At 38.9% G+C, this 14785-nt stretch overlaps 1 protein-coding gene across 2 annotated transcripts in view; it reads left to right on the top strand.

Annotated features, from left to right (window-relative positions):
• Nucleotides 1-14785, top strand: part of LOC111863857 — a 36995-nt gene that overhangs the window by 6515 nt on the left and 15695 nt on the right. Inside the window, exons 5-6 of one of the 2 annotated variants that reach the window (XM_023850608.1) lie at nucleotides 1534-1634; nucleotides 9342-9368. In XM_023850608.1, the coding sequence (XP_023706376.1) occupies nucleotides 1534-1634; nucleotides 9342-9368 (128 nt within the window). The remainder of the gene's footprint in view (nucleotides 1-1533; nucleotides 1635-9341; nucleotides 9369-14785) is intronic. The other variant, XM_033751229.1, reaches the window with a different exon arrangement.

The raw sequence follows: 14785 nt of genomic DNA, 5'->3' as shown, positions 1-14785 counted from the left end.
TGTGACTGTCATTCTCAACTATTTGAACTGTGCCCACTTCCGATCACCAAAGATTTCAATGTATCACGTACTTATGCTGACTGTAGAACTTAAGTGGCAGTACTATGTACTCACATGTATTTGTATCAATCAACTGCATTTGAGAATTCATTGTCATTATGAGGATATGTTTTTGGAGTTTGTTATTTTAATTACCCATTTTGTTCTTGTATGAAGTAGAAGTTCCACTGTGTTTCCCCGTGTGTGTGTGTATACACACACACACACACACACATGCAAGGGGAGCCTGAGAAAGGTGTGAAAAAAGTGATATGCAGAAAAATATTTGCCCATATTATACAGAAGAGGTGATCTCACAATTCAGTAGCACAAGAGTCAAAGAATTTTTTTTTGGCAAGGGGTGGGGGACATAGTAAGTTTCCATGCGAGCACCACGAGTTGCTCGGAACATGTTGAAATGCTATTCCATATTATTTTTAACGTGTTCATTACACATGTTCAGCGTAAGTTGCAGTTAGTGCATGCAGGTTCAGCACCAAGCTACAGCTCCGTTGATAAATAGGGTAGTTGTCGAAGAGAAACTGAAGTGCTGTAAATCAGAAATTGCTAGGATGTCCAAGGACATCCAGTGAAGATGAGTGTGTTAGACAAGCATTTCCTCTGTAGCCCATCAGGCAGGCAGGCAACTTCATCTTCGGCTCTCCACAAGACGTTCATGATATAGACAGATATTAACATGCATACAGATTGCGGCTACAGCAGGCAGCACATCAAACTTGTAGCAGGAGACCATGAGGAAGTGCTGCAGAAAAAATTATGGTGGTTGAGATTTTCCTGGACTTGGTGTTTTTCTGAGGAGAGAGCATTTCATTTGAATGGTACTTTGAACAGACAACTGCAGAATTTGGGGTAGTTACCAGAAGAAGTTACGAAGCATCAGAGAGACACACCAAATGATAACGTGGTGTCGCATGGAGCTTTTTTCTTTCAGGAAGCAACCACAACAAGCCATTCATACCTGAACATGTTAGAGCAATACAGTGTTGCAATCTTTGTGATTCACGGCTCCAGCAGGATGAGCGGCCCCACGCTTTGGAAATGTTTCCACTTTCTGAACAAGTGGATTGGAGGAGGCGGTTTTCTGGCATGGTCCCAAGATCATTGTACCCAACACTATTGGACCCATTCCTCTATTGTCACTTAGGAGAAAACTGCACATCCTTGACATCTGTGGCATCACATAATTGACATTTGCAGCAGTAACTGAAATTATGCTTGTGAACATGTGTTCACATTTTGACACGTGTCCAGAAACTTATGGTGCTCACATTGAGATTTAGTAGGTGACAAAAAAGACTTTGAGTTTTGCGTTACTGAATTGTGAGATCACTTCTGTATAATAAATATTTTTTCATATATAAATTTGCCTTTCTTCTCCTCACACCCTCCTGCGAGATACAGTGCATGTATTTAAGAGAGGGGGTGGAATGGTATATTGCGACATTTTTTAGAGAGTTTTGTATTTTGTTCCAGGTGTCCTTGCCTATGCCCTTAGCACCATCACAACATAGCCACATGGCAGTAGCACAACCCCCTCCACTAGTCAGGGTTACAGGGGCACCTCCTACAGTAGGGTAAGTGTTTTCAGGATTACATAATACACATTTTTGTCTTCAGTTCTATTATTGTGACTACTGAATTATATTTACTTGAGTTCATACTATAAGAATCATTTGAATATGTGTATGTGCTTGCATATAATTCGTTCACTATCCCATATATAGAAAAGTATGCATTATGTCATTGGTGTGGCATAATCTTTGTGAGGGAGTCAGTAAATAGGTTACAAATGGATATGAAATGTAAAACATGATATTTGAACCTTTAAAATTCATCTGTTTCTTGACATGTCCTCCACCAACATTGATAAGCTTGTCCCATCGCTTTTACCAGTGTGTTAAAACCCGCAGCATAGAAGTCTTTTGACTGTTGTCTCAGCCACTTCTGCATGTGTGTTTCAACCTCTTCATCATCAGTGAGACAATTGCCATGTTTCTTGACCCACTTGTGAACTGCTTTACACAACAATCACTTCCTGCTGTAAATAGAAAACGTTTCTTTGTGAATATCCTTTGCATTGAATCCTTTTGCCCACAAAAAATGCACAACAGAACACTGCCCTTTGGTAGTGGGGCTTTAAGCAGCAGGAGTGTTTAATACAGAACAGCAGCAAACTGTGCTTTAACTGAACAGGCTCTTAATGTTGTAATTATATAATATTACTGAAAAATCCTTCAGTTTTGTTTTGGTGCACACAATATTCATCTTCTTTATATGTAAGGTACTGCACCTGTTGAACCCGAACTTGTGAATTTGAGATTGATACATGCCGAAGATAGTAGTTATGCTTAATTGAATGAAGACAGAGACATGAACAAGAAAATTCTTCTATTTACTATCCTGAACATTGCATAATTCATGGCTTAATTGAGGGAGGGACTTGTCCATAAAGAGTATTGAGAAAAACTTGATGGCTGACTCATTCAAGATTCAAGATAATGCTACAATTGTAAAAACTGATTTGATGTCATTGTTTACCTTGTTTTAGTATGTATTGCTCGAAAATGCATTCATGATATTTTCGTATGAAGTGTAGGGTCTCTCAGTCAGTTGCTGTGTTTTGTGGTATTACTGGATAAGAATTCAAAACAGTGGATCAGATATTAGTTGATGACCTCCAGTTTACATTACACCATCCAACAGAAATGAGAGCATGAATGATTTTCACAGTAAAAACAGTCTGCAGTAACATTAAGACGTGTGTCTTGGAAGAAAGTATGTTGCTGATTTGTTGAGTGTAGAGATGAGATGGATTTTCTGTTATGGAATGAATTAATTTCTTAAAAATTGTCATAATATCTGTAGACAGAACATTCCTTGAATTTTAAAATTGTAAACTGCACAGTTTTGGATTCGTGTGTGCCACTCTTCATAAATCTTAAAAATACTCTTTATTGTAATGCAGTATATATTAGAGAAATATTAAAACATAGCAATCTTAACAGATATGCATGCAGAAACAAATGACTTTGCAGAATTCAGAAATTTAAATTCATGTCCCATGTTCTGTGAATAGTCAGGTATAAGATGTCTTTAACAGGTGATAAAACGTAGGTCTCGGGAATCCCATCCTCTCTTCTACTAATAAAGGCATGCCATCTTTGCAGCAAGACAAAAGTAAGACTGATTGGCTTCAGTTTTGAGGATGTTGGGTGATGTGATGAGTATGCTCCACAACCATGAGACTTTAACAAATGCATGACTCTTTCTATTCCATATACTTAAAGAACATTGAAAGGCGCTAGATTTTGTGACATGAAAGTGATTGAATTCAGTGTGGTGGAGCAGCTGTTGGTGATTCTATAAACTGAATTGGAGAGGTTTGTCGAGCACTATTTAGGAATGGTTGAACAAGTGTGTTACATGCTGAAGGAACCAGTTCTGAAGAGAACAAGCTTTCCATTCCGGTAGTTACAGTGCATTTAAGTTTCAGAGATTCACTGTCAATACATTTTGATCAGACCTCATGTATAAGTTTAGGAGAATTCCCCCTCCCCCCCCCCCCAGATTATTTCAATTATTGAGAAGTCCCCCCCCCCCCCCCCCAGATTATTATTTCTGTGCTTGTCTTGGCTATTCTGTGTGTCATCTTCAAGGCAGTGAAGTGCCACAAGAATGTTAGATGTGTAGTTCTATTTATAGTCACCATTGGTGGAATGGTTAATGCAGTTTGTCCATCTGTCTCAATATCATTGTATACTGATGATGTTGCTACTTGTTGTAGTTCCCAGAACTTGGTTACTGTAAAATGGCAGCTGTTGATTGGTTCTGCAAAATGGATTTTCCTTCTCCACAGCAAGGACCCTGTGTGTACAGTTCATTTGATTGCTGGGTTTTTGTGTGTCCCCTTCATGATTTCCTTTAACACCACATCTCCAGCTGTCAAGTTTCTAGGCTGCCTTCTTGACAGCACTATCTCTTGGGAAGACCTCATTTGAGGTGGCTGTGCAGTAAATGCAAATGGTCACTGAACATTGAAAAGTTCTGTCTGCCATGTGATGCTCCAACATTACTGTGCCCTAACACAGTCAACGCTAGAATGTGGGAGCATTGTGTACAGCTCTGCAGCACAGTCTAAATTGTGTCATAGATCTTATTTATGACCCTAGATCTGAAGTTGGTTACGTGTGTAAATCCATTTTACTGTCATGCCAAAAGAACTGAAGATTTTCCCAGGTTACAGAACCTTTGCTTGCCTTTTTGTGGACTTGGAAGTGGAAGTGAAGGGCTTTATATCTATTTTGTAACTTAATCCATGTTTATTTTCATATGTTTCATCTTAAACACATGCTTTTGGTTCACTCACGAAACCACGTCTCTGGTTAGGTTACTTTGATGTTTGTGGTCATTATGAAGCATTTGGTAGTGTATTATAAATTAAAAGGGAAATTTCATGACAAAACAGTAGTTAAAAGTTTGGTATATAAATTAAATGACAGAACAATAGTTTAAAAGTTTGGTCTGCTTGCAAATGTGGAGGGATAGTGCAGTCTACTGGTTGGGAGCCAGTAACATACGGGTCAGCATTTAATTAACAGTAGTATACTGGTATCCGTGGTTTATGAGCACATTTCAACAAAGCATGTTAATTTTTATCTATTTTTCACTCAATGAACTTCTTTTTCGTTACAGCAGACAGCTTATGTTCGTAAGTTCTTTTCGCAAAGGCAGAAAAATACATAACACAATAACATGTGGGAATGTAGGGAGAATTGGATATCCCCACCTACATGAATCTCCCACCTTCCCAGTCTGTGCTTGCAGCTCGTGATCATACTGAATCAGCTGTGCTCTTGATGCTTACATTTTATCCATCAATATCTCTGTTATTTGTGCCCATCATGGCTCCCATACAAGTTAAAATGGTTGTAAGAGGTGTTGATAAGCCACAGAAAGTAAAGACAGCAGTTAGTTTGGCTTCAAACAAAACAAACTCCACAAGTGAACTATAGTGACCGAGCGACCACTGCTTGTCGGCGAAATTTAGTGCCAACTTTTGTGGATAGAGGGTGTTGCGTAGTCAGTGCAACAAACCCCCATGGCCATTAATGTCAGCTTCTAGCCTGTAGTTTGGCTTCACAGAAGGAAATATTAAAAAGGATTGAAGGAAGACTGTGGTCCAAAGGCATGAATAGCCATGAATTTGTCTGCTTCAGCAGTGCTTTCTGACTTCATATAGAAAGTAGCAGTCAAGGAAATGACATAATGTTTGTTTTCTGTCCACTAAGAGGCTGTGTTCATACAATAACTCAGCTGCATTGTTGCATTTAAACAGCTATGAGGAAATAAATGTGAATAAAATAATATGGTTTTATTTGCAACAGTAAATATAAACAAATAACATTGTCTTTAATTTAATGCTTATTTACTAGCAAAACAACATGTTAAAAATGTTGGGATTTTTCTGGGACTCTTGAACAAGTTGGTGACTTTTGTGTATATAGTAAGGAAAATTAATTTTTGATTTAGAATTTTCATCTTATGAACAGTTTTCATGGAATGAATTGCCTTTCTAAATCGAGAGATGCCCGAATTTTAGAACTCTAATGATTACTATATGTCACAGACTGACTCTGTCCCATATTGTCCATCTTACTGTTATAACACTGTGTGTAGTCTGGCAAAGAGGTACTAATATTTTGGATGGACATACACACGTGTCATCAGAGGGTGTTGATTTTTACTGCCATGATAATCTCAACTCTCTATGTAACTGACCTTTGTGGGGCAGGTCTGGCTACATCATAAGATAAAACACAGGATAGGTGGTTGAACAGTATCTTTACATAACTTTTTAAAGCATAGTGATTTGTTGAATAAACAGCAGTCATTTTCTTAAACATCATTAACTGATTGTTCTCTTTGCTGGATACAGTTTGTTGTCTATGAAGGAAGAACTGAACTTCTAATATTTTCTTTTCTGTCTTTGCTTCTCATATGTAACTTACTTTCTTCAGTTGGGCACCAGTAAGCTCATGTTGTGATTACTTACAATAATTAAGATTTAAGTTAGGAAAGAGGTAATGTTTATGTTGGACTAGATATGGTGGTTGAGATTCTTCCTCAGGGCACTTGGCAGGGCCTCAGCTTAGGTGGAGGAAGTGATGAACTCGGTGCTACACGCTTAACACTTAAATACTAGTAATATTTATTTATATGATTTATAGGCTTGGTCCGAACACACATGTAATACACTTTGCTATAAACACTTCACTCCCCTTAGCATGGTTACGTTATCTGTCATGTATGATAGTTTACCTTGACCACCTGAACTTGTGTTAATTTAGACTTTCGAAATATGAACCGCAAGGGTGCAAGTTTGCGTCTAAAACCTTTTAAGAGCTAGTAGACCACTGAACTCCGAGACTGTTGTCTCTCAAAACCCTGAGGTCCTCTGTCCTTCAGTTCCCCTGCTAAGGCACACTCATAAATTCTACTGATTGGGTATATTTGAAATTTGGGAGTTTACTACAGTTTCATAATCTCCAGTCAGCTAACTGCAGTATGGGAATTTGGTCCTTAAAATTCTAACGTTGCTTTTGACAGCTGGGTGATGGATATTGTGCTTAGCGTGGGTCTCCACCACACCCCTTTTAAATTTACTATGTGCAGAAGCTGTTACATATCTTATTCTCAGAGTTAGCCAAAATTTCTCTTACAATCAAAATTCCAGGAAAAAGCATTGGGGAGTCTTCCTGTGAAACAGCAAGATTGGGAATAAGTCATTTCCTGTGAGCAAGGTTGTGACTATGTCCCACTGTCTTTGCCTGTTGCATGTTACTGATAAACTCTAATTATTCCCCAATCTAGTGCACAGCAGTGGTGCTGTTACAGAAGAAATATGTAGAACTGCTACACGTTCTTGCAAAGTGTCATGCTTAGAACTGAATGCACTGTTACGTAATAGAATTTTATTTTAAATATTGTCACGTGATAGTGTGACTGTAGATGGGTTTTGAATTAATGACAAAGTATATTGTTCTCTTTTACATACAGCATGTGACTACACTTGACAGTTCACTGTTACACGATACTTAGTGTCCACAGTCATGCCTTTGCTGCCAGTGCTTGGTAGAAGCTTCCAATTGTAGACATTTCCCTTACTCTGGGTTTTTGAATGGTCCCCAGCCCCAGCTACCAGCTTCTAACAGCAACAGCTCACAGTGACTGAACCGCAGCAGTCCTCTGACTCTCTGCAGCAGCTAAGTGGCCCTGCTTACAAAATCTCAGGATGGACCATGTAGAAAACGCTCTTCCTCGGTTGTGGTACAGTTGTTGCTAAGCAGTGGCATGATGTATTCCATTGTTGCGTTGCAGCCATGGGCATGGACTGTGCAGAAAATACTATTCATCTGTTGTATACAGGCCGCTGCCCAGTAACAGTTGGCTGTTGTGATTCCACAGTTCTTGCTTTGAGCAAATATGCCACATTGCTCCCTCCTTAAGGCTGCTTGTCTTGAGTAACTTACTGTTATTTCTTCTTTTCTGAGGGGACATACCTGTGACATTTTATTGGCCTCACATTCCTTCCACATTCGGTTCTCATGATGTTTACTCCCCAGCTGCTACCTCTGTACCCTCATCAGAGCCTTTCATCCCAAGCAGTTCCCTGATAAGGTGCCAGGCAATCTGGGTGTGCCACCATCCAGGGGCTGTGGTTTTGATGTTGCTTCTTTTGTTTCGAAGGGGCTGACCCCTCTGCAGTGTCCAGCTGTTCACTTCCCATAGCCCAAATGTAGATCCAACTATTGGCTTTTCAATATCCAGCTCTACGGTCTTCCTGAAGATCCTACTAGATCTCTCCTTCTGCAGACGTAGTTGCCAACTTGATCCTCAGCCCTTTTTCCATTGTTGCATTCTGGTCCCTTCTGTCGTCTCAATCATCGGTCCTTTATGACTGCAGCCCCTACGCCATGCAGGAACAACAGCCCTTTCCATCATTAAGTCCTCAGTTGCTCCGATCATCACTGCCTCTTCCTGTATCTTCAAAATGGATTTGAGTTCTCCTGGATTTGCATCCATCTCTTCTAGAGAGGCCTCCAGTATGGCCATCTCTTCTTGACTGGTCCACATTTTTTCTAGAAGGATCTCAACCTTCTTGTTTATTGGCGACTGCCTTGGCTTCCATCCTTTCTCGGTTGGTTTTCATTTCCTTTTGATTGGCACCCTTCTTGGCTTAGTTGGTTCTTATTTTTGCCACCAGGCATGCCATCGTTTGTTCCATCTCCATAGTGTGGCAATACGGTTATCTACTGCAGTCTGCAATGCAATAGTTCGATCAGTCTGTTTCCACTTCTGACACCAGTTGTTGCCATGATAGGAGTGTGAATATAGATGGGGTTTGGATTGATGACTCAGTTTATTGTACTCTTTTATATATAGAGAGTGACAACACTTTACAGTTTACTGTTACACACACATGCACACACACACTTAAGTGTTCACACTCAAATCTTCACTACTGTTGCTTGGTAGTGACTTCTAGCGGTGGGTCTTCCCCTTCCTCTGGGTTTGTAAATGCTCCCCAGCCTCAGCTGCCAGCTTCTAATAGCAACAGCTCACAGTGACTGAACTGCAGCATCTAACTAATCCTGCTTATAACATCTCAGCCTGTACTGCATACATGTTGCAGTGCAGTTGTTGCTTAGCAATGGCATGATGTATTCCATTGTTGCATGTGCAGCCATTGACACGGACTGCTCAGAAAATGCCATTCCCCTGTTGTTTACGGGCCACTGCCTAATAAGGGCCAGCGGTTGTGTCTCCACAATTCTTGCTTTGGGCAAATATGCCACAATATGTTCAAAGTTGATACTTTTATTCAGAATAAAATTTTGTATATCAGTTTCCACAAACAAATTTTGTGCATGAACACAAACTTTTACAGTAGTATGTGTGTGTTCTGTAAGGCTTTGATAAGAGGTGTAAAGCATTTCAGACGTGTATCATTAACTCTGGTAAGTAGAGTTTTTTTTTTTTTAAGCTTTCAGATTTGTCAAGAATTGCATGATAAAGAAAGTTACACCATTTTGATTTCGGCAGTGCACTGGATATCCTCTAGATTTTTTTTTTTGTACATGTACTGAGGAACAGTCATGACAGTTTTGTTCCTAGTATCTAGCATTAGCCACATTTGTAGTCATAGACTCTGTTGTCATGAGTGTCTTTGTTACATGCCCACCCTATGACATCCTATTTTACACATGCACTATCTCTTTTAGTTATCCTACATATGGAAAGGATGAGTGGTAAGTGATTCACTGGAAAGCTGTTTTTAAAATACTTGATAAAGAGCAGGGTGGTCCAATAAATTGTTTAGCTCTGTAGGCGTTTCACTTCACACAGTGACTGGCATTTAAAGTGCTTGTGACCAACTAGTTTTGCTCATTCGCGTAAACAGTAATTAGGCACACATTTTTTGATAGTATATGGTAGCATGTGGTACTGATACATTTTTCTCTTCAAAGAAAAAAATAATAAAAGAAAGTGTAAAATCAAGTGACATTCATGGTGGTGGCATTCACATATGAACTTCAACTTATGTGACACATTTATTTGGAAAAAAACAGCACTAGTTTTCTGTAATTATCTCATTATTTTTAATTTTTCAAGAAAAATTGTCAGTTTGTAGTACACTAATGGTAATATGTTCTGTGGGAACGTTTTGTAGGGATTATGAGAAATAAATACCTTCCTGGAGTAAACCATAGAAGGGTTAGTATGAAGTTAGATAAGAGTGAAAAATGAATGTGTCTTGTGGGAGGGGTTTTGGTAGTCCTTTTATAGCTCTTGCAGTAGGCAGTGTGTCAGAGGTGTAGCTGTGATTGGTGACCAGAGGAGTGGGATGCTAACCAGAAAGGGGTATCCATGTGATTAGAAAAGAGATGATTAAAAATGTTTCACCATGCACTTGGCTAATGAAAAAAGTGATGGAAAAACTTCTGGAAATCATATGGATGAGGTAGAGGAAAAAAAATGCTTTAGTGACCCCGTGTTGGAGACACAGGGTGGTTGATAGATTTTTATTTCTCTCTTTTCTTTTACCTTGTGAACAGGAAAGGGGTCCAGTGATTGCTGGATGAAGGTAGTTAAGTGGTGGGTCCAGGGAATGGGAGGTGAATTATGGGGGTGTTTTGTTATTTCATTGGCTTTCCAGTGATGGGATGGTGGGTCCAGACATTAGCTCTGACTTCTATTGAAGTCATGTTTTGTTTTGTCTCTGGTAAAATGTTCAGCTTGTGCTGATTGCTCATTCTCCATTACAGTGTCTCTGATGTGCTCAAGAATTCTAGTGGATATGTGGCAACCCATTTGGCCAATATAAACCTTGCCACATGAGCAGAGGATCTTGTGAACTCTGGAATTTTGGGTTGGGGGTTGTCTTTTTTCTGGCTTCTGGACTGTGAATGAATGCATTTTTTTTTCAGTATCCTGGAGATGCTGTCATTGGTGTAAAGTACATATACCATGTGATCTCTCTTGTTTTTGTTGGTGGCTGTGACCTTCGATTACCTATTGATATCTTATAGGGATTAGCCGTTTTCTCGGAGAGCGCCGTGACATGTTGCATTTTGTTGCCGTGGTAGGGCTTGTTGCAGATCGTTATGACTCTGTTAAGGTGGTAAAGATGGATCTCTTGTGAGCCAGTGGATGATGTGAAGTTGCCTGGAGGTATTTCTGTGTGGGTGCATTTTCCTGTAAAGACATTCCCCAGGGGTCTGTTTACATGGACATCCAGTTCTGAAGAACTTTATGTTGGAGTGCATGGAGTTCCTCAAATGAAACATTTTCCATCACCACTTTTCACTCTCCTTATGGACACTCCCGTTGGTTCGCATCCCGTTTCTCTGGCCACTCAGTCATGACTTCAACCTCTGACACATTGCCTAACGCGAGAACTGTCCAAGAGCCTATAACCCCCCACCCCCCAAATCATTATCCCTGAAGCTGGAATTTTTAAAGTCTGTCTAAATGCTGGAAGATCAGCATTCATCCCAACATAGTTCCAAAAGCTGAAGTCGTACATTAACCTTCAGCTCTGAAAACCTGAGGATTATAACCCGGGTAACTTGTTTACATTTAGACATATTTGAGTCTTCAGAATTACTGCTGCAAATACAAATTTGGTAATGGATTTATTTAATATTGTAAAAAGTACAACTGATATCGCCCACGGTATTGGCTAATGAGGGGTAGATTGATCCAAAATTATTGATCTCATTGGCCAGGAAGGATTCCTCATAATGTGATATGGCACGTGAGATATATTTTCTCGTATCACTAATGGGTTCTTCTACTGCTATGGCATTGGACCACTCTGTTAGTTATTGTGTGTATAGTGTAAAGATTTTATTCTGTTCTATTATGCATAAAAGAAATTATGTGATAGCCACCAAAACTGCCATTTATTTACCTAGGTGTTTCTTTCAGAATTAAGTACTGAAATATTGATGTGATGACAGGGTCATTAGTCAAGGAAAAAATTACAAGAAACTTGTAAACTAGACTAAAATAATGAAGTTATTCCCATTGATCACTGTTTTTTTTTTTATTGTTACTTCTCATACAGTCTTACCAGTATTTGTATTCCAGTTGCATAAAGTTATTGAATATGTTTGTGCACTATAGGAAATAATGAAATTGGTTATTTATTTTGTTAATAGGGCAATGTGTATTTGCAATCACCTTGTTCTGTTTATATATTGTGACAAGTCTTACTAACGATTGTTTTACTGTTGACTGCCCTGATGCTTCATAGGGACCACTTGAACGGGCTACATGTGATACAGTTATGCATTCTATATTTCTGAGGGTATAAGTGTTGTTTGCCTTCAGTTCATAGTGCCCATGCTTTTAAACAAGTTACTTTAATTATCTTATATCATGGCAACTTTCCTGTCATGGGAGATTGGCATTGCATCTGAATTACCAATTGTGAAGTTGAAATATAATATAAGGAAACTTCAGGGCTACAGAATAATTTCATTAACTTTAAGTGTTAGCCTCTGTGGTCTAGTGGTCAGAGTTCCTGGCTACAGATCCAGAGGTCCAGGTTTGATTTCCACCACTTCCAGATTTTCTGAGAAATAGGGGGTCTGGAATGGGGTTCACTCAGCCTCGTGAGGATCATGGAGGAAATAGCAACTCCAGTCTAGAAAACCAAAATTAATGGCTGTGGAAATTTCTTGCGCTGACCATGTGATGCCCTCTATCTGCTAAAGTTGGCACTAACTTCGCCGGCAAGCAGCAGTCGCTCAGTTGGAATAGTTTGCTTGCAGACTAGAAGCACAGAGTTTGTTTGTTTGTTGTTTCTTAAGTGTTAACATTTCATTTATGGAATGAATGTTCACATCAGAAAACCGAGATTAATGGCCGTGGGGATCTGTTGTGCTGACCACGTGACACCCTCTATTCGCTAAAGTTGGCACTAACTTTGCCGAAAAGCGGCAGTCGCTCAGTTGGCCGGTATAGTTTGCTTGCGGACTACCAGCCATGGGCAGGGGTTTGCATTTGTGGTGATGCTGTTTCTTGCCACTCAGTTGCTAATGAGGCCAGTTTGTACTTATACTACATCCTAACTATAATGAGGAACTTGTTTTAACTCAGAATTGTGTTGGCACCCATAATTTTGTTACTCTTGTGACATATGTAGTGATGTATATTGCCTTGAAACTGTGTGCAGTATTATAATGGGGAACCCATGTATATGACTCGGGTAGCCTGCATTATATCAGCACAACCAAAAGAAATACAGAAGTATGTTGTGTTGACTCCTGATTTGTACTTTCGTTTTCTAGAAATGATTAGCTTTGCAAGGGTTTGCAGTTGTAGGGGATTAAACCATTAGAGTAAAGTTGTTCCTGTGCTTAATGAATTAAGCACTAGGCCTTGAAGGCAAATTGGGGAGTGGTCGTATAGATCCACATTTTCTTGTCCTCAGCACTAGCTGGAAGTTAGTGGTCAGCTTCACATCCCCACCACTTTATCCTTGGGGAAAGAGCCCCCGGTACCAATTGGATAGGAGAGTGGGTAAGGGGGGGAGGTAATTATTAATGATTAGATTTGCTTTTATGTACAGGGTTATTACAGATGATCCGAGTGATCTGAGATGTTTATTATGAAACAGTCAACAATGAAACATTGAAAATTGAGCCACTATAATGAAAAGGAACTTAAGGAAAATAGAATTGGTAACCTGCTGAGATTTAATGTGTTACATTTTTGGCTGTGCATGCATCACTACACCCCTTTTGTTTTCTTCTTAGAGAAAAGAATGATACACGTTGTTGGAAGAGTTTAAGATATGCTGCAAAATGTCTTGTGGGAAACAGAATAATGCTTTGATATGCAGAGGCATGTTGTAGTTTCATAAGTTAATTTATAAAATTGTGCAGATCATTTTTTATCAATACAAGACAATTTTTAAGTTATCTGCCATGATCCACGATTGATTAATTAGGTACTGTCCACAGAATCATAATGCTAGCAGTTTTATTTGCTAGTAAACCCACAGAGGTCCATATTCTATGTTAATTTCCCAGTAAAATAATGCAAAAGACAATCTGGACCACAATTCATTTATAAGTGTATATTATTAATTCTTCAGATGTGGTAAAGAATGTATTTTAGAAAGTGCTATAAGGGATTCTTTTCCTGAATGAACTGTAATTATGTTTAATGTAATTATGTTTAATTTACATGCCTATATATGGAGTGGAGTTTGTTGTCTCTTTCTGTTTTGATTTTCTGATTTATATACTGCATAAACTTCAGAACTTACTGATCATCTTCATATAAAAGTCCCATTTTTGTTACATAAATTAGTCCATACAGGCCCTAGCTTGACATTTCTTTTCTGGTTACTTTTCATTTACCAGTACATAATGTGGTGACCATTGTATTGCAGAAATATCTGACGACACAGCAGCTCTGGCCTTTGTTCAGTGTATATCACACACATTAACAAACCATATATTATTGTGCAGAACTCGTTAATGATGATCTTGAAAACATCTGCAAGGTGTACATATCAGCATCTGAAACAGAATACCACAAATTGAGTTTGACAAACTCACAAGTTACTATACACAGAAGTTTTATCGTACCAAACTCTGTTAACCCATTATGCTGTTGGAGTAGGTATGCTAGCTGAGAACACCCAGTGGGCAAATTCCATTACTTATGGCTGATGATGGAGTGATAGATGAAAACGGTGGCTTTCAAACTGTTGGCCCTGGCATTCCCCATTCCCCTCCTTACCGTTTCACATTTTACAGTCTGTGTACTGATATTGACTGTAGTTGTAGAAGTTAAGTCAGAATTCAGAAAAAATGTTTTTGTCGTCAGTCATTTCTTTGTTTTGCAATCTTCTTGTGGTTTCCTTCTACGATATTGAATGCACTGACATGAAATCACTAATCTATAAAGGTGTATTGTCTGATGAAAGAGGTAAGTTTTGCTTTGTAATTCTGTGGTGTAATGTACATTGCCTTAGCTCCAAACGTTTTTATGTTGATGGTAACAGTATGGTAGAAATGGTTAAAGTCTGCTGTGATATTTTGTTATAATTGAAACATGTGAACCATATATGTTGGAAATTGAGCGAAGAATGCTGATTTAAGTGTTGTATTGAACAAGTAGGAACAGAAGATATCAAAAGCGAAAA

This window comes from Cryptotermes secundus, unplaced genomic scaffold (assembly GCF_002891405.2).
Source record: "Cryptotermes secundus unplaced genomic scaffold, Csec_1.0 scaffold46, whole genome shotgun sequence".
NCBI classification, from domain to species: domain Eukaryota; kingdom Metazoa; phylum Arthropoda; class Insecta; order Blattodea; family Kalotermitidae; genus Cryptotermes; species Cryptotermes secundus.
This window is presented reverse-complemented; position numbering and strand designations above follow the sequence as displayed.